Source organism: Boleophthalmus pectinirostris, unplaced genomic scaffold (genome assembly GCF_026225935.1).
Source record: "Boleophthalmus pectinirostris isolate CB_2022bp ecotype Guang Dong unplaced genomic scaffold, ASM2622593v1 HiC_scaffold_16, whole genome shotgun sequence".
Classification (NCBI taxonomy): Eukaryota; Metazoa; Chordata; class Actinopteri; order Gobiiformes; family Gobiidae; genus Boleophthalmus; species Boleophthalmus pectinirostris.
Window position 1 is genome coordinate 26,590,185 of NW_026571095.1, and position 20,601 is coordinate 26,610,785.

Sequence of the window (20,601 nt, forward strand, 5' to 3'; positions counted from 1 at the left end):
TGCTGCTTCTACTTCTTCTACTACTACTACTAATCCCTGTACTACTGCTACTACTACTACTACTACTACTACTACTACTACTACTACTACTACTACTACTACTACTACTACTACTACTACTACTACTACTACTTCTACTTCTACTGCTATTATGACAACTACCCTTTCTGCTGCGGGGTACTACTACTACTAATAACTACTACTACTACTACTACTACTAATCCCAGTACTACTACTACTACTACTACTTTTGCTACTGCTGCTTCTACTTCTTCTACTACTTCAACTACTACTACTACTACTACTACTACTACTACTACTACTACTACTACTACTATAATGAAGCCTTGAATACACGATTACCCAAACGTGCATGATGAATCACTCTAAGTACCACTTTGGGAGGGTAAATGAGAAAGGAAAACTGCTATAATATTAAACCCTGTGAAAAGTTGCATAATAGTTCCGCTTTAACATCCTAAATCTTTTCATTCATTAGCTCCCACGTCTAATCACCTCTGTCCCTGCGTCTCTCCTCTCTCCTCTGTTCAATAATGTATCCTCCCCGTGCGGTTACCCTCCAGGCCTTCGGGGGCAGCGGTCCCGTCAGCCATTATGAGTACAGGTGTTTGAGGTCCGCAGGCTTAGACCTCCTGTCAATCAAAAGTGAGAGAGGAGGGGATAAATGTCACCGCCGTCTCTTTACAATCACCTCTGTGTCCTCTACCTGTCTGTGCACTGCAGGGACGAGCTGGAAAAGCCACATTAAAGATGCACTGTGTAACTTTTCTAGTGAGCATGACGACGTTATTGCTTTAGTATGTTCCACAGTACGGCATTAAACAAATATATCTTGTATTTATTCAATTACAAGTGTTTTTATTGCTCAAAACTACCGCAAGAACATACATTAATAACGAGAGCGGGCGCACTTCTCCACAGATCTGACCTGTTATTCAGCCTCCTTGTCGTCATGGAGATAGTTAAAAGAAATACGTAAATACTGTAGAACATTCTAGAAAAAAATAAGCAACAACTATATGGACTCGAGCAGGTTTTTTACTAGGGTTTAATTTTTTTCCGAGACAAGACGACTCATTTCCCGGGAATCCTGGGAAATAAATGCGGTTGTTTTAGTTTATTTTTTAGAGCCTAATTAAGATTTATATACCGTATTTTTTGGACTATAAGTCGCTCCGGAGTATAAGTCGCACCAGCCAAAAAATGTGTAATGAAGTAGAAAAAAAACATATATAATCACACTTTTGGGGGGAAATTTATTTTTTAAAAATCAGAGACTAAGAACCGACATTTAATCTTGAAAGGCAAGTTATAGTAAAAACAATAGAACAAAGAACAACAGACTGTTAACGTCACATATGAACAGTTCTTCAGATAAATATAGCATAAATAACAGAACAAGTTTACTTAAATACATGGAATTCTTCATCCTCGGTGTCACTTCTGAGCAACTCTGCGACCTCCGGAGGTAAACAGAGCGCCGTTTCCTCTTCTGTGTATCTATCATCAGACTCAGCATCAGTTCCAGTTAGAATTATTCCGGCCTTTCTGAATCCCGACTGGATGGTTTCGGTGTCACTGAAGTCCAGGCTTTGTCGATCCATCCAGTGACTTCCAGGAAAGTTTCATGGCGCACCCTCTCGGTTGCCATGAAGCTGTGCTCTCCATTCCCGCCTTTCGCCAGTCCCTCTGAAGTTTCTCGCTTCCTCCAAACTTACATTACCGTTTAAAAAATTTCTCACCGTATATTTATTGCGATATTTTGTGGAGGCAAAAACAAAACTGTTAATATGCAACTTTTTCCTCTTAAAATGCCTTGACAAGACTTAATCTAAAGAACTAAGACTTAAAAGTGTTTAGAACTGTTACTTCTTCTTGTAGTTTACACTGAAGTGGAGCAAAGGATCATGGTCTATGTAGTTCTCTGTATTTTTTTTTAGCTATTGCTGCACCATAACTCTTAATTTAAGCAAAGAGGCTTGTATTTCGATATATTGTGATGGTCCAGGACATTACTATGAGAACTTACGATACAAGTATCACGATATTTTGGTTATTGTTACATCCCTAGTGGATCCCTGTTAGAACAATCACACTGTTCCTTACACCTCCAGACCCCTCAGCTCCTCCCCCTTTAGTCTTTCAGGTCCTGCCCGGTTTCACAGTTCTGTTTAAAATGTGGTTCTGGACGAAGTTTAAGTGTTTAGTCCCACTTTATTATGCAAAATTAACTCTTGTGAGCTTTAAGCCGTGTTATAATGTTGTTATCTCGTCAAAAAAACAGACCTGGAGTTGTGTTTTGTTTCATTCACACATTGTGATGTCATGAAGTGGTGTTTTTCAGGTTAATAGCTACTTTATACCTTTAGTTTAGAAGAGATTTTTTTCAGTTTGAGAGACAAACTCGGCCTAAATATGCAAGATTTGTGTGTTAAACATGTGTAAATGAAACAAAACACAACTCCAGGTCTGTTTGTAATGATGAAACAACATTATAACATACAGTACATCAGAAAATTGCATAATATGTGCGCTTTAAACTTGCCTTTCTCTTTCAAATTATTTCTTTTTCACATCCACTTACAGCTTATATATAATGTACTTTTAATTTCCGTCCTGTTTTGCCTGATCTCAGTGTGGGCGTGCCAATTCTGCTTGTGCTAATCATTCCTCTTGCTGCTTTTTTCTGTGTATTTTTTTAAGGTTAATGCCCTTTTTAAATATGTCTATACTTACCTTGTACTGTATCTTCTCCCTTGCTTCTTATTCTTAACATTGGATCAGATAAACGAGGTAAGAAAATGCTATTCTTTATCATTGTGAGTTTTGTAGTCAAACTGTTGTGGGAAAATCAAATATAATATCAGACCAAAATGGCAGATTCTTTGGGCTTGTCGATTTTGATCTGAAAAGGGCATTCACCGATATCTGCTATGCTCATTTGCTCACTGTGAAATGCTGAATTTTGAGTATTGCATTATAAATTATTTGTTACTGGTAGATTTTTACACTAAAACGATAACAAGCTACGATGTAACTACAGTATTTGGAGTGAAATTACCGTGTTTTTTAAGTACTTTTAGTTTTAAAGGTCATATATTACACAAAATTTACTCTTGTGAGCTTTAATCCACTTTAGAATGCTTATCAAAAACATACCTGGAGTTGTTTTGTTCACACGTTTGAGTAATTTGTTCATATTTTTGTCAGCATCTCCAAACTCAGAATTCTCCGTTCCACCTTGTGATGTCATGAAGTGATAGTTTCAGCTACGTTTTACCTTTTGTTTAGCTGAAATTAGAGATTCCAAGCCTGAAATTATCCAAACGATTGCGGTGAAAGGAGTTTAAAAACGTAGTGGAGCACTTCCTGTATCACCACATGACATCACAAGGTGGAACAGAGTGTTTTCTGTTTGGGAGAAGGACTCTAAAGTCTAAATATGCAGGGTTTGTTTGTAAAACATGTGTGAATGAAACAAAACACAACTCCAGGTCTGTTTGTGATGAGGAAACAACATTATAACTAACCGTAATATGGGCTTTTAAAAATAAGCAAGACTAAGAATTAGAGCCCATTTTTCTACTTAATTACATTTTTGTTTGAAGTATATATACAATTTCTGCATATATATATTTGAACTACAGTGCTCCATAAAGCCCCATTAGAATCTATGTATTGAGTCTGTGCATGTTTGAATGTTGCACGCTGTGGTTGTTTCTTCATTTCTTCTTTTATTTTGAAATGTTGGCTTCCTGCTGCTGCTGTGTTAAATGAACAATTCTTTACTGTGTCTATATGAGTTAAAATGAGTAATGGATTCACTTTTGATGATTCACATGTTACACCAAAAAGAAATACAGGTGGTAATGTATGTGACGTAAATACGTGCGCAACGTGAGCAGATCTGAGCAGAGTTTTGCGTCTTGGACAGTGCTTGCTATTTTAAATTGATTTAGAAGTACTATTTGAAATCAAATGAACACTTACTTGGTTTAGTCCTAGTTTAGACCTGATTTAGTCCTAGTTCTAGTCCTTGTGTAGTTCCAGGTTTAGCCTCAGTCAATCTCAAACTACTAAAAACAATCTCACAAGATTTCTTTCCATTTTAACTATATGGGCAGAGTAGCTCAAATAAGAGTAAGAAAAGAGCATTTAGGAAAACCACTCAAGTAAGACTAACTTAAAGAGTAACTGTCAGGACGATCTTCAAATCATTTTGTATTAACATGAAGTTTTTGTCACTTGTAGACTAGATTATTTTTGCAGTATAGAACCAACAAACTCAAAGGAACACAACATCCTTCACACATAAACCCGCATTATGATGGCACACACACTTGTAAAAACATCTCTTGGTTTAGTCCTGTTTTAGTCCTGGTTCAGTCCTAGTCTAGTCCATGTTTAGTTCCGGGGTTTAGCCTCAATCTCAATCTCCTCAAAACTACTAAAAGCAATCTTATGAGATTTCTTGCCATTTTAACTATATGGGTAGAGTAGCTCAAATAAGAGAAAGAAAAAAGCCAAACTTAAAGAGTAACTGTCAGGACGATCTTCAGATCATTTCATATTACCATAAACCTTTTGTCACTTGTAGACTAGATCATTTTTGCACTATAGAACCAACAAACTCAAAGGAACACAACACCATTCACACATAAACTTTTATTATGATGGGACCACATGCTTGTAAAAACATCTTTTGGTTTAATCCTGATTTGGTCCTGGTTTAGTCCTAGTCTAGTCCTTGTTTAGTTCCAGGTTTAGCCTCAATCTCAATCTCATCAAAACTTCTCAAAACAATCTTACGAGATTTCTTGCCATTTTAACTATATGGGTAGAGTAGCTCAAATAAGAGTAAGAAAAGCTTTTGTCACTTGTAGACTTACTCACAGCTGGAAGAAAACCTCTGCTCTTAACAATTATTTTTGCAGTATAGAACTGGCAAACTCAAAGGAACACAACACCATTCACACATAAACCCTTATTGTAATGGCACCACAAGCTCGTAAAAACATCTCTAAGTTTATGTTATGAAGTTTTGCACAAAGAAAACAACAGGAGTGGATACAGCAGGTAGACTGTAATTAAAAACCGGTTTAAGCTGGACGGGTGCCAGAGAGGATCATTTGTAGCGAGTAAACCTCACCACTTATTGCAATGGGGAAGTTTATTATAACACGGAGCTGTTTGTTTTCCTTGAGCGCAGTCACGGCCAATAAAATGCATTTGCACACTCCCCTGGGCCACAGTTGCAGGAATTTGGCGTACAGTTAAAGCTACTGTATGCACAAAATACTATTATAGGTTCTTTTTTTCATACTTTTACTCAGCGTAGTTATTTCTTTTTATTTCAGTATTTTAGCTGCCACTTCAATTCGTTTTTTAGGAATAGAAATACAGAATTTTCCATCATTGATCTTCATTTTATTATTAAAGAACCCATATTACACTATTTTCTGATTTTAAAATGTTGTTTCCTCGTCATAAACAGACCTAGAGTTGTGTTTTGTTTCATTCACACGTTTAACGCACAAACGTGTATATTTAGGCTGAGTATTGAAGATAATTTGTTCCATCAGATTTTGAATTTTAAAGACCGATGAATTTCTCGCTTTGAATTTTTTAACTCGGAAAAAAACATGTTTGAATTATTATTTTTATTCTGAATTTTAGTTGCTGACATTATAAACATGCTTTTTCAATATGTTTCAGATTTAAAATAAAAATGTCACCTTTTAAATATTCAGCACAAATATTTTCAAGCCTTCACGTTTAACAGTCAAAATTCAGAGTGTAAAATTGGCAGGGAAAAATTTTACAACAAAGATCCAAGATGTTAACGTAGAAACAATCGATCATCTGACACAGAAATCAAAGAGATGAGTTTTTAATGAGGCTAATTCTGACCAATCAGATCGCTCCACCGAACCATTTCTTGTTTGTTACTAAGTTAGATCAGGTCACTTTGGATCGATTGCTTCTGCCTTGACATGTTGGGTCTTTCCTGCGATTTTTTTTTTTCACTGCGAATTTCACACTATTTTGAATTTTGACTGTTGAATTTGAGGGCCTGAAAATGTTTGTGCTGAATATTTAAAAGGTGAATTTCTAATAACAAAAAAAAAGTATGTTTAAAATTTTAGCAACTAAAATTCAAAATAAAAATAATTCAAACATTCAAAGCAAGAAATGCCTTAATCTCTCAAAAGAAAACCACTCTGTCCCACTTTGTGATCTCATGTGGTAATACAGGTAACAAGTGCTCCACTGTGTTTTTAAACTCCATACACTTTCACTAGAATAATTTGGATTATTTCAGACCTGTAATTGCCAATCTCTACTAAACAAACTGTAAATGGTAAACTATTAGTAAAGCTTCATGACATCACAAGGTGGAAGAGAGCATTTTGAGATTTGGATATGTATAAAAACTAAAAATAAAAGGTTACTCAAACATGTGTGAATGAAACAAAACAAAACTCCAGGTCTGTTTTTGAGGAGGTAACGACATTATAAAGTGGCTTAAAGCTCACAAGAGTCAATTTTGTTTAATATAGGATCTTTAATAATGCTGATTTAATAAAACAATAATGTTAATAGTCACTCACATTGGCTACGTTCAGACTGCAATTTGGATTTTTTTGTGAAATCCAAGTTTTTTGCAAGGTCGTTCACATTTCCAGTTAAATGCAACTTGTATGTGATCTCCAGTGTGAAATTCAAAAACCCCAAAAGTGTCCCGCATGCACATTGGAGGACACGACGACGTCACACACAGCGAGCGTGCTCAGTTTTTACATAAGTCGCCTAAACACTGGGCTTGCCTCCCAAAATACAGTCCAGTTCTTCGTAAAATGGACAGGTTACACGTCCACAGCCGCTTCATTTGTTTGAGTCTTTAGCCTCCTTGTATTTGGCTCACAGGCTCTTTATTTTTTGTTGACATTGGAGCCAGGACCGACTGCAGCCGAGCTCAGTCATTTCTTTGGCAATCATTTCAAAAACCGCCCTGTTCCGATAAGACTCCTCCAATTTGGCCTGAATACAGCGATCCAACCATATATTAATAAACTCGCTAACCTCGGTTATTGACTAGACTCTGAGCCTGACGTGTAGGTGGGGTGAATGTGACCTGACCGTTCAGACTGAAGTCGCATGTCAAAAGATCGGATATGTATCGGTTTTAGGAGCACATATCCAAGTGTCCTGGGTCACATTTGAAAAAAAACTAGATCTGTGTTGTTCACTGTCATTAAAAGATCAGATACAGGTCACATGGGGGCGAAAAAATCAGATTTGGGTCACTTCAGGCTGCAGTCTGAACGTAGCCTTAGTTCTTCACTCACTGCATTATTTTGCGTTTTAATTTTCTTATTTAGTATTTCATTTTTGTAGTACTTTCCGTATTAGTAGATGTGTAGTGACAGAGACGGGAGCAGTGGGGGTGGTGTTTGTGTGAGAGTCTGATTCATGTTGAAGTGGGTGAGATGAGACTGGGATCCTTCAGGGCGACTGGCACACTGACACGAGCTACCACCCCTCCCTCACCCCTCCTGCTCTTCCTCCTCTTTCTCCTCATCCTCCCTCGCTTCTTTCTCCTCCTCGTCTTCTTCCTCCTCCCATTTCGGGGCGAGTGGTGGTCCATCGACACGAGCCATCAGAGAAGAAGGCCTTAGCTACCATTCCTCATCCCTCCGTCACCCTCTCTTCTTTTCCATCCTCTTTCTACTTTGTCCTCCTCTCCTTCCTCTTCCTATCTTTCTTCCTCCTCTTCATTTCCCTCCTGCTTTTCCTCCCCTCTTTCATTCTCTTCCTCCTCCTCTTCTCCCTATTCCTCCTCTTCCTTTCAGGGTGACACGAAGGGTGACCTGAAGATGATGAAGGGATGAGGAATGGTGTATTCCTCATCCCTTCATCATCTTCATCCCAGCGAGTGGCATCAGCCCTCCTCAGCTCTTCCTCTTGTCCTTCCTTCTCCTCCTCTTTATCTCCTCCCTCCTCCTCTCCCCCCCCTCTTCTCTTCCTCATCCTCCTCTTCTTCCTTCACCTCTTCTCCCCTATTTCCTCTCCCCCCCTCTTTCCTCCTCCTTTCAGATTCCTTCTTTCTTTTCTTCTTCCTCCTCTTTCCTTTTCTTCTCTTATTATTTGTTTCACCTTCTCCCTCCTCTCACACTTTCTTCTTTCTTCTCCTCTTCTTCAGGGCATCTTTTTACGGGCAACACAAGCCTTACCGTACATCTCCCTCATCCCTCCATCATCTTCCTCTCCTTCCACCTCTTCCTCTCCTTCCTCCTCCTCCTTCGCGGCATCTTTACGAGCAACACAAGCCATCAGAAAAGGTCTTAGCTACCATACATCTCCCTCATCCCTCCATCACGCCTTCCTTTCCTTTCTCTTCTTCCTCTACATGCTCCTCCTCCTTTTCTCTTCCTCTCGTCCTCTTCTTCTTCTCCTTCCTCCTTCAGGGCCTCTTTCCGGGCGACGCAGAGTCCTTAGCTCCCATCCGTCTCCCTCGTCCCTCCGTCTTCCCCATCCGTCCTCCATATTTTTGGCATATTAAAGCTGTTCTTCAGCGGAATCACCGGCAGCGCAGGCGTACGTCCTCGCGCTCCGTCGAAAGAGCCTTTTATTTCGCAGACTGACGCTCCGCTCGCTTCTCGGAGCCGGGAGACAGAAAGCATCGACGGTGATTGAACACTGACCACAAGCTGTCTACGCCGCCTCCGATCACGCAGTATCGGGCCTTTCCTGCGTACTCTCACTTTAAATCGATTACGGTACTTTTAAAACATACGTCAGCAATTGTGGGTTTGGGCCCAAGACTGTTCGGAGCCTCGGTTCAGAGCGGCGCGTCTCAAAATCTACTCCTAGTCTGTTTTCAGTGAGTAATGACGAGCTCGGGCTTGAAGAGGCTCTACTCATCAGCTTCACGTATTGTTTTTGTAAAGTCCAAGCATTTGTGAAGCCGTAGATTGACATTTTGCGCAGCTTGTTACACCTTTAAAATGACAAAGTGTGATCCAAATGCAGCTCAAAAGTCTTTACTGAGTGTTCACATGTAATTGAGGACAGACAAATCGTACAAAAAGGGGAAATTTAAAGAGAATTTTAGACATAGGGCCTCGTTTCCCAGTGAGTCAGAGTGTTGGAGACGTTTGGAGACACTTTTTAAAATATTCCATCCACTCCTCCTCTCCGCTTTCTTCCTCTCTCCTCATCTTCTGTCCCTTTTCTCATCTTTCCTCCTCTCTCCTCCTCTCCTGCACCTCCGCTTCTCTTTTCCTCCTCTCTCCTTTTCTCCTCTCCTCATCTCTAGTCCCCTCTCTTCCTCCTCCTTTCCTCTTCCTCCTCTCTCCCCTCATCCTCTTCCTTCCTCTCCTCTTTCCTCCACTCTTTTCCTCCTCTCTCTTCATCTTCTGTCCTTCCTCTCCTCTTTCCTCCACTCTTTTCCTCCTCTCTCTTCATCTTCTGTCCTTCCTCTCCTCTTTTCTCCTCTTCCCTTATCTCCTGTCCCTTCTCTCCTCTTTCTTCCTCTCCTTTCCTCCTCTCTGCTTTCCTCCTCTCTCCTTTCCTCCTCTCTCCTTATCTCCTATCCCTTCTCCTCCTCTTTCCTTCCTCACTCCTTTTCTCCTCTCCTCATCTCTTGTCCCTCCTCTTTCCTCCTCTCTCCTTATCTCCTATCCCTTCTCTCCTCTTTCTTCCTCTCCTTCCCTCCTCTCTCCTTTCCTCCTCTCTCCTTATCTCCTGTCCCTTCTCTCCTCTTTCTTCTTCTCCTTTCCTCCTCTCTTCTTTCCTCCTCTCTCCTCATCTTCTGTCCCTCTTCTCCTCTTTCTTCCTCTCTCCTTTCCTCCTCTATCCTCCTGTCCTGCTCCTCCTCTCCTCTTTCCTCATGTCTCCTTTCCTCTCTCTTCCTCTCTCCTGTCCTCATCTCTCCTCCGTCTCTTTCCTCCTCTCTCCTCATCTCCTGTCCCTCCTCTCCTCTTTCCTCCAGTCCTCCTCTCCCGTCCCTTCTCTTCTCTCTCCTCCTCTCTCTCCTTATTTCTTCTCTCTTCTTTCTTCCTCTCCTCTTTCCTCCTCTCTCCTTTCCTCCTCTTTCTTCATCTTCTGTCCCTCCTCTCCTCTATCCTCCTTGCCTTTTCTCCTCTCTCCTTCTCTTTCCTCCTCTCCCTATCTTCTGCCCCTTTCCTCCTCTGTCCTCCTCTCTCCTCATCTTCTGCCCCTTCTCTCCTCTTTCCTCCTCTCTTTTCCTCCTCTCTCCTTTTCTTTCCTCCTCTCTCTTCATCTTCTGTCCCTCTTCTCCTCTTTCTTCCTCTCTCCTTTCCTCCTCTCTCCTCCTGTCCTGCTCCTCCTCTCCTCTTTACTCATGTCTCCTTTCCTCCTCTTTCTTCATTTTCTGTCTCTCCTCCCCTCTTTCCTCCTCTCTCCGTCTCTTCTGTACCTCCTCTTCCTCTCTTCTCATCTCCTTTCCTCTTTCCTCCTCTCTCCTCCTCTCCCATCCCTTCTCTCCTCTTTCTTCCTGTCTCCTTCTCCTCTTTCTCCTTCATCTTCTGCTCCTCCTCTCTCTCTCTCCTTCCTTCCTCCTCTTCCTCCTCCTCTCCTCTCTTCTTCCTCTCTCTCCTTCTCTCTTCCTCCTCTCCTCTTTCCTCCTCTCGTCTCATCTTCCATCCCTCCTCTCCTCTGTCCTCTTGTTTCCTTTCCTCCTCTCTCCTTATCTCCTGTCCCTTCTCTCCTCTTTCTTCCTCTCCTTTCCTCCCCTCTCCTTCTCTTTCCTCCTCTCTCCTTTCCTCCTCTCTCCTCTCCCTCCTCTCCTCTTTCCTCTTCTCTCCTCATCTTCTGTCCCTTTTGTCGTCTTTCCTCCACTCACCTCCCCTCCTGTCTCCATTCCTCCTCTCTCTTCATCATCTGTCCCCCCTCTCCTCTTTCCTTCACTTTTTCTCTCTCCTCTTCCCCTTCCTCCTTCCTCTTCCTCTCCTTTCCCTTCTTGTCTCATAATGCTGCGTCTGTGTCTGTGTTCCTCTGTTCTGAGTCTCGTGCAGGTTTAATAGCTTCAGTTACAGGACAGCGGTGACTTTAAAATCTTCGGTGTCGGGTTATGAAAAAGTCAAACTGTGAATCTGTTTTATTTCATCTCACTTTTATAGTTTTGCTTGTAAAACACTTTGTATCGTGTGTTCCCTTTTTACCCGCTGCATACGATGTCAGTAGTATTTGTGTTTTAGACGTGTTCTTATATCTCTTCTCTTTTCTCTTTTTTCTTTTTTTCTTGCAGAGTTTTTTTGAAGGACAGTCTGCTGCGTGGGACTCGGCCAAGAAGGACGAGAACCGCATGAAGAACCGCTACGGCAACATCATCGCATGTGTGTACACCTCTGCTCTTCCTCCTCCTCCTCCTCCTCCTCCTCGTCCTCCTTCTTCTGCTCTCCCTTCATCACTTTTCTCCCCCTCTTCCTCTTCTTCCTCCAGTGCTGCTGTTTCTCCTCACCCCTCCCTCCCTCCATCACTTCTCTTCTTCCTCCTTCAACACCCTTCCTTCACCTCTCCTTTCCTCTCTCCTCCTCTCCCTCATCACTCCTTTCCTCCTCTTCTCCCTCCATCACCTCTCCTCGTCCTTCTCCCTCCTCGTCCCTCTTCTTCCATCCCTTCCTCTTCCTCTTCTCCTTTCCCACTTCTCCTGCAACCCCCTTCTCCTCCGCTCCTCCACCTTCCTTCTCTACCTTCTCCCTCCCTCCCTCCTCCTCCTCCATCACTCTTCCTCTCCTCCTCCAACCCCCTTCTCCTCCTGAAGCCTGCCCTCTTCCTCTTCCTCGTCCTCTCCACCATGTCTCTCCTCTTCCTCCTGGTCTCTCCTCCCTTCATCACCCCTCTCCTCTTCCTTCTCTCCCTCTGTCACTTCTTTCCACCTCTCCCTTCGTCACCTCTCTCTTCTCCCTCCTTCAACATCCCTCCATCACCTCTCTCCTCCTCTTCCTCCTCCATCACCTCTCATTTCCTCCTTCCATCACTCTCTCCTCCTCTTCCTCATCACTTTCTCTCCTCTTCACTCATCACTTATCTTCTCTTCCTCCTCCTCTTCTCTCTCCATGACCGCTCTCCTCTTCTTTCTCTCCCTCCATCACATCTCTCTTCCTTCTCTTCCTCCATCACTTCTCTCTTCTTCTTCCTCCATCTCTCCTCCTCCTCTCCCTCCGTCACCCGTCTCCTCTTCCTCCTTTTCCTCCCACTTCCTCCATCACATCTCTCCTCCTTTTCTCCCTCCATCATTTCTCTCCTCTTCTTCAGTCACATTTTTCCTCCTGCTCTCCCTCCATCACCCCTCTCCTCCTCCTCCATCACCTCTGTCCTCTTCCTCCTTCAGCATCCGTCCATCACCTCTCTTCTCTTCCTCCTTCTCTTCCTCCTCCGTCACCTCTCACTTCTTCCTCCTTCAACATCCGTCCGTCACCCCTCTCCTTCTCCTCCTCCTCCTCTTCCCCCTCCATCACCTCTCTTCTCTTCCTTTTCTCCCTCCCTACTTCTCTCTCCTCTTTCTCTATCACTTCTCTCCTCTTCTTCCTCCATCACTTCTCTCCTCCTCTTCATCCATCACTTCTCTCCTCCTCTTCCTCCATCACCTATCTTCTCTTCCTCCTCGTCTTCCTCCTCCATTACCGCTCTCCTCCTCCTTCTCTCCCTCCATCATGTCTCTCCTCCTCTTCCTCCATCACTTCTCTCCTCCTCTTCCTCCATCACTTCTCTTCTCTTCTTCCTCTATCACTTCTCTCCTCTTCTTCCTCTATCACTTCTCTCCCTCTATCATTTCTCTCCTTCTCTCCTACCATCACCTCTCTTCTCTTCCTCCTTCAACACCTTTCTCCTCCTCCTCCTTCAGCTCCGTCAGCTCTTTCCTCTTCCTTAACCTCTTCCCGCTCCTCCTCCTCCCTCCTTCTTCCTCCCCTTCTTCCCTCCCTCTTCCTCCTACTCCTTCTCACCTCCCGTCCTCTCTCCTCCCCCTCTTCTTCCTCTTCTCAACACCCCTCCTCTCTACTCCTCCTCCTCTTGAACCCTGTCCTTTTCCTCATCCTCTCCCATCACCTCTCTCCTCCCTTCATCCCTCCATCACTCGCCGGTGTCTCTCGTTTAGTTTTCGCGTCCTGTTCTTGTTGGTGTGATTTATGCTCCGTGTGTGAAACCGTAACCTGCTCAAACAGACTTTTACTGTGAGCCCAGCGCGGCGGCTCTGACCTTTCCTCTGGACACTGTTACGAGAAACAGCAGCGCCACATCTGACTCAGAGCGCGGAGCTTTGGCCCCATCGTAATGTTAACACGCTCAATAACGACGAATAATAACAGCTTGAAAAATATAAGCTCCTATATCTTCTAGTTAACGCCACAGCATTGAACTTTTTAGCTAAAAATAGACTAAAATAAAAGCATGTTTTTAAAAATTTGCACTGAAAAACAACAAAACACGTGGGCTTGCATCTCCACAAACCTAAATAAAAGCCTCTTACTTATTGTATTTCCGTGGATATGTTGTTCCTTTGGCAATAATCTTCCAAATTATGAGATAAAATGTATTTATATCGATGAAAAGCGTTCCAAATTGTGGTTTTAACTTTCTATTTTCAAGGAATTATGCAGGAGATGCGCTACCTACCTTACATACATAAGTTTAATTAGATTTTTATTTAATTTTATTTTTTATTCATTATTTTATTTATTTATGTGTTTATTTCAGGGTTCCCACGGTCATGGAAATCCTGGAAAAGATTGTAAATTCAATGAAAGTTTTGGAAAAGTCATGGAATTTTAGTATCTCTTTCACACAACTCCAGCGTTCTGTTAAATTCTCATTAGGCTATTGATTGATGATTATTTCCAAGCGTATGTGGCTTTTTTTTTTAAAGAGACGACAATAAATGCACTGACAGTATTTTGAATGTTAAAAAAAACTATAATACCAAACCATAAATGAGTGGAAAGGGTTAACTTTTCATATTTAGTCCTAAAAGTCTGATCATTTCTGCACATGTACTTGTCGTAAAGTCATGGAAAATTCACTTTAGGTCATGAAAAATGTCATGGAAAAGTTTAGAAATTTTGTCAGTGAAAAAGAGTGGGAACCCTGTTATTTATTTTGGTTGCACTCCATTTTCCTATTGCAAAATGAATGACTCTTTTGTGGAGGCCTCGTACTTGGTCCATTCATTGATCGACACCCGTTCTTTTGGCCTTTCACATATTGTACCAAAGCAGCAGGTAAGAATCTCCTTTAATTGTCGGTGGAAAGTTTTGTTTGCAAGTACAAACCCTAAAGGTACCATAGCACGTTATTATTTCAGAAACATCACGCTTTGGTGTTATGTTGTTAACTAACAGAATTGCAGGGTTTAATGTGCGATCGTCAGGGAAATCGCTTGTTTTTGTAGTGTTGTCACGATTCAAAAATTCCAAACTCAATTTCGATACTCAATACTGATTCCAACACTATGATGATTATAAAGACTCTTTATTTAGACAAGTCATTTTTAATATTAAAGCATAGTACCGTATTTTTCGGATTATAAAATGCAATATCTATAATTAATGTTGAATTCTGTCCTCTATTTTCATACATAAGGAGCATTAAGCAAAACAACCAGACGACACTTGAGACTTGATCCTTTAGCCCAGGCATCCACGATCCATTGGCAAATCGTGGCGTAATTCGCCGGCGACGCCTCCCTGTCTTGGTGAATGTGGATTATGAATGTGAATGTGGGTGGATCATTTAAATTTGTTTATTTTCTATGAGGAGGACTCAAATATACATTGAGTAATAATGTGTTTAATGCAGCTTTGAGCACATTTGTTTACGTTTTACAGAAACAGAACTTTAAACCACATGGCTCATTTGCATAAAAGCGTTAAAAAGACAGCTCGCTCCTTGTGCGCAGATGCTGTCAGCTTCTATCGGACTTACTCCACGAGGCTCCTGACTACGGTAGCTGTAATGCTCCGACAATTCATGAAGCGGTGCATCTTCGTAGTTTACCAAAGTCGTACTAAAACATTTTGACAGAGCTCCATGTACCATATAAAATCGGTTCAAGGTCAGTAAGCACAACTGGAATTAATACATAAGGTACATTGTCGATTTTTGAGAAAATTAAAGTAATTTAAGTGTGCCTTATAGTCCAAAAAATACGGTATCCCATGTGGCCTTATATCTGTGTATTCACTTGTATTCTTGTTCTGATACAGCTCAAAATCATTCTAAAGCTTCAGGAAAGGTTAAATTCTGTCCTGTGAATGTGACTTTTTTAGTATCAATACCTGCTCAAATGAGTATCTAGTTTTGATACTACCGTCCCTGACAAAAGTCTTGTCGCTTATCCATTTTGTAGAAACAAAATCTTATAACCTGACTTTAAATTAATCGATTGGTTTTAGAAATGTCTCATATGAAAGCTAAAACCCTCCCAAATTATGTTCAATATACTAAAATAAGTTTGCTTCACTGAAGAAAGATTGATCATTTAATGAACACAGAAAGGTCAGATTTTGGAAAGACAAAAGTCTTGTCGCCTTGTCATATGATGCACCCAATCCTAGATTACAGCCTCACCTGTGATCAGTTACTGATCAATCAGTTAGTGGGTGTGTATAAAAAGAACCTCAGCACACCAGACCTTCACATCAACTGCAACTTGACCTCTGACAACATGCCTAAGATCCACCCTGAGACCAAAGCGTTAATTATCAAGAGGCTGAAGACCAGATCCACTGCTGAGGTGGTGACACCTTCAATGTGTCTCAGCATCAAGTACAAAGAATAAGAAAAAGATCTGAAATGACTGGAGATGTTTTTGACAAGCCCAGGTCCAGCAGACCCCGCAAGACAACTGCTCGGGAGGCCAGCGTCTTTTCCACTGCAGCAGACTCCACCAGGCCTGGTCACCTCAAGTCCCTGTGTCAACCACAACAGTTTGTAGAATTCTGTCTCGAAATGGCCTCCATGGTTGAATCAGTGCACAGAAACCAGCACTAACAAAAGGCAATTAAAAAACTGTGTGGCATTTGCCAAGGCCCACAGCCTGTTAAAAGGATGGACACTGGAAAAGTGGCAGAAGGTGGATTTCTCAGATGAATCCTCAGTTGAATTACATCACAGCCGCCGCAAATATTGCAGGAGACCTACTGGAACCCGCATGGATCCAAGATTCACCCAGAAAACAGTTAAGTTTGGTGGCGGAAAAATCCTGGTCTGGGGTTCCATCCAGTATGGGGGTGTGCGAGACATTTGCAGGGTGGAAGGCAAATATCAATAACCTAAAATATCAAGAAGTATTAGCTCCTCTTACATTCCCAACCATAAAAGGGGTCAAATTTTGCAGCAGGATGGTGCTCCACCGCATAATTCTTTCTCTACATCAAAGTTTCTCAAGGCCAAGAAGATCAAGGTGCTCCAGGACTGGCCAGCCCAGTCACCAGACATGAACATCATTGAGCATGTCTGGGGTAGAATGAAAGAGGAAGCATGAAGGCAAAACCAAAGAATCTTGATGAACTCTGGGAGGCATGTAAGATGCTTTCTTTGCTATTCCTGATGACTTCATCAACAAATTGTATGAATCATTGTCGAACTGCATGGATGCAGTTCTTCAAGCTCACGGAAGTCATACAAGATATTAAATATGGCTCTCACAGCACCACTACTTAATTCACTGACGTTATGCAACATATTTTTGTATTTGAAGTAAATTATTTGTTCAATTTTCTGTAGGCGACAGACTTTTGTCTTGCCAAAATCTGACCTTTCTGTGTTCATTAAATGATCAATCTTTCTTCAGTGAAGCAAATTTATTTAGGTATATTGAGCATAATTTGGGAGGGTTTTAGCTTTCATATGAGACATTTCTAAAACCAATCGATTAATTTAAAGTCAGGTTATAAGCTTTTGTTTCTACAAAATGGATAAGCGACAAGACTTTTGTCAGGGACTGTACATTCAGGCGATGAGTATCTGAGTTTCAATATTTTTGACAACCCAGTTAGTTTTACATCTTGAACTTTGATGCATGATTGAGCTATTTGAGAATCTGCATCTTCTAAAACACTAAAAACTAATAATAATCGTAGGAAATAAGGTCACAAAAGTAATGCAGTGACTATCTGATCTGAATGCCCTTTTAGATCTTACTGTTTGACCCCATAGAATCTGCATTGAAGTGTAATTCTTGCAGACAACGCGACAGGCCGTCCTCGCATATTTACATTTGAGTTACTCACTTGAGGATGTCCAGTCCATTACCCTTGTCACGTCTGTGCGTCTGCCCCCTTCATATCTGCTCCCACCATCTCCTCTCATCTGGATCTCTCATGTGTCCGAGCTTCTTCCTCCTCGTATCCTTGTTAAAGCGATTTTCCTCATGTTTTTCTCATTATGACTCGGTTTCGTGGGGTAGTTCCTGTGGTAAGTCTTTATTGTAGTTTTGTATCAGTGGCAGTTTGTGTGAATAAAAATTGACAAGAAAAATACAAAAATACAGATGTTTTCAAATGGAATACCTCTGTCATTAAAACTGAAAATTCCATCCAAAATGCAGTGACAATTTACACACAAAGTAGGCGTTTTTCTGAAGGTTTAAACCTACATTTAAAGGTGCACTGTGCAATTTTTCTGGCAGATGTTAGAGTTTTGTATTGTTTAGTCCACAGTATGGAAATAAACTTGGTAATCACAATGGAGAAAGTGGAGTTAATGGTCAGATCTATGGATATAAAAATTCACATTTTTTCAGCTCTAAAATGCCTCTAATTCTATCAGTCAAAAGTTTTAGAACACCTTAATTTTTCCATTTATTTATCGCAATTTCAAGTCATGCAAGTCCAATGAAGAGCTTGAAATGATGCGAAGTAAGAACTGAACAGCCAGAGGTTTAAAAAAAAAAAAGATAAAATATAACAAAACACAAGCCAAAACTACCTCAGGAAAAAAGAACAAGACGGTAAAGCTTGAAAACATGGAGTGTCCAGCACAGTCTCCAGACTTGAACCCCATCGAGACAGAAGAGTGAAAGCCAAGAAACCCACAAGTGCCACACATTTATGGGAACTTCTGCAACAGACTTGGGAAGAACTTTTTGAAGAATATTTGATTTCTGTTGTAAAAAGAACGAGCCACGAGTGTGTTCAGCTGTTATATATGCCAAAAGTGGACACTTTCATGAACCAAAAGTTTAGAATACATTTTGGTCAACAGTAAACAGTAAGAAACTAGAAAAAGTGTGGCATTCTAAAACTTTTAACCAGTAGTGTATGTTAATGCTCTACTGTGGAACATAGAATAAATAACAAAGCAAGTAGCTGATCCTCCACCGAAGAAGTTATGTGCACCTTTTAACAAAATAGTTTTTTTTTTTGTCATTTATTTATATTTGTCTGATCATTACTATTGTGCAATATTGATATGTTTTGGCCCTTGTTTACATTATGGTTGCTAGGTAACAGTGATTATCTTATGTACGTTTATCAGAGTTCAGTTATAAAGTTCACCAAACTTTAAAAACTAGAACAAATTACTCAAGATATTTAGTATTTATGCAACATTTACTTTCTATTTTCTAACATTTCTAACACAACATTGCCTGAAGAGGTTTTATATGTCATCTGTGCATGTTTGAGCAATCTAGCGATCTCTCCCTGGCCTTGTTTGAACCCTCCTACGTCCACACACGTTCCCGCCTGACAGTTCTTTATAAATATACAAAAGCAGGATACAAAACTGTGCACAGCAACTTGACAAACCTGATGCGATGTGCAGTAGTTTGTGTTGTGATAGCGCTCTGAAGGGGGAGTGACTTAGACCAGGGAGCAAAGGCAGGGGGGAGCTCAGGAATCAAAACAATTAAAGGTAACATGATGATCTAAATACATGTGTAAGCAGTTAATACCCCATAGAAGTGTATTTTTCTATCTTTAAATAAAACAATGTAGTAAAATCTGTCATATTCACTTTATCGTAACTAATCCAGCGCTGGTTTCTTCTTCTTCTTCTTTTGCAGACGACCACTCGCGCGTCAGGCTGCAGGCTCCGGAGGGCGAACAGGGCTCCGATTACATTAATGCAAATTACGTTGATGTAAGTACACACACCAGCCAGCGCCACCCAGCTAAAGGTCAGCGCGCTTCCTCTTGGGGAGAGGGAAGGCTCAGTCACAGGGGGCCGGGGGGGACAAAAGACTCCCCGCCGCCCGGCCATCATAGCAGACGCTTACGCACGCATAAACACGGCTACCAGTGCACTCTGGGAAAGGCACTCTGTTCTGTTTAGAAACAGTGTCAGCTTTTCATATTCTAAACCAGGGGTGTCAAACATGTGGCCCGGGGGCTGGATCCGGCCCTCCAAGACCTTTAATCTGGCCCTCGGGTGATTTTCTACTAAAATATTTTAATTATATTTTCTATTAAAATATTGGCAATTTTCTGCGGCGCTTATCATAGCAGCGTCTCCAGCGCCTCTGTACGTGGCCCCTCCCACCAGAGCAGCATAAACGAAGACTTGTCTCTTTCCAAACGCTTTTAAAGGACGATCGTTTTGACTGTTGACCGTGACACCCTCATCAACAAAATGTCAAATATGAGAAAAGTGGACGCCGAGTGCAGGATTTTCCAAAAGAAATTGACTTATTTCTATTTGCATACAAGTTAATGTTAAAACATTGTGTTGAAATTGCATTTTTCTTAAAATTTCAGGTTGTTCATAATATTATAATATTGTAAAGAAAGCGTTCATCAATTAAATAAGACTTCTGTAGTAGATTTGCGTTTCTCTGCACAAATATTTGAACTTATTGCTATTTTTGGGGTTTATATGCCATGAGTTTTCTGATCCGGCCCCTTTGGGATCGAAGTAGGTTGGATACAGCCCCCGGACCAAAATGAGATTGACACCCCTGGTCTAAACTATACTGAACATTACAGACAGTGTTGAACATTTAACAAGCTTAGATCTTTAAAATAATGGTCCTATGTTTGTGTTAGAATGTTGTTACTTCATTGAAACATATCTGGAGTTGTGTTTTTGTTTCGTTCACACATGTTTAACACACAAATCATGGCATAGATCAGAAATACGGGCCTTTGTTTGATTCTGTTCCACTATAAAATGTACAAAATGCGTTTATTCTTGGTGTGTGAGTTTTCTGGTGAGTCCCGCTTGTATTCATGGAGATGGACCTTTGCCTGGAGGCTGAAATAGTCTACAGTCTGTCATTAATCTCTGCATGGGGATGAGTAGGTGACACCAGCAGGCCCACTTCCAGGAAAGGAAACACCAATGTGGCACAGTGGCAGAACTGTTAGCACTCCCTGAAAGGAAGAAGACTCTGTGTGGAATTTGTGGTTGTTTCTGAACAGTTTGTATGTTCCACCGTGTCTGAGTGGGTTTTCCTCCTCAACTCAAAACATGCAGGTCAACAAGTCAATTATTTCAGGTCCCGTGTTGTTAGACGTGTTCCATCAAAAATGACGACTGGAATCGATCGATGAAACTCACAAAAATGTATTCCCTGTCCAATACAATTCTAATACAGAACTCTGGGTCAGATCATGT

At 41.3% G+C, this 20,601-nt stretch overlaps 1 protein-coding gene across 1 annotated transcript in view; it reads left to right on the forward strand.

Annotated features, from left to right (window-relative positions):
- The window catches only part of LOC110153462 (protein tyrosine phosphatase receptor type M), a 583,698-nt gene that overhangs the window by 456,744 nt on the left and 106,353 nt on the right, over nt 1-20,601 (forward strand). Inside the window, exons 21-22 of the mRNA XM_055151363.1 lie at nt 11,294-11,381; nt 19,052-19,128. Coding sequence (XP_055007338.1) covers nt 11,294-11,381; nt 19,052-19,128 — 165 coding nt within the window. The remainder of the gene's footprint in view (nt 1-11,293; nt 11,382-19,051; nt 19,129-20,601) is intronic.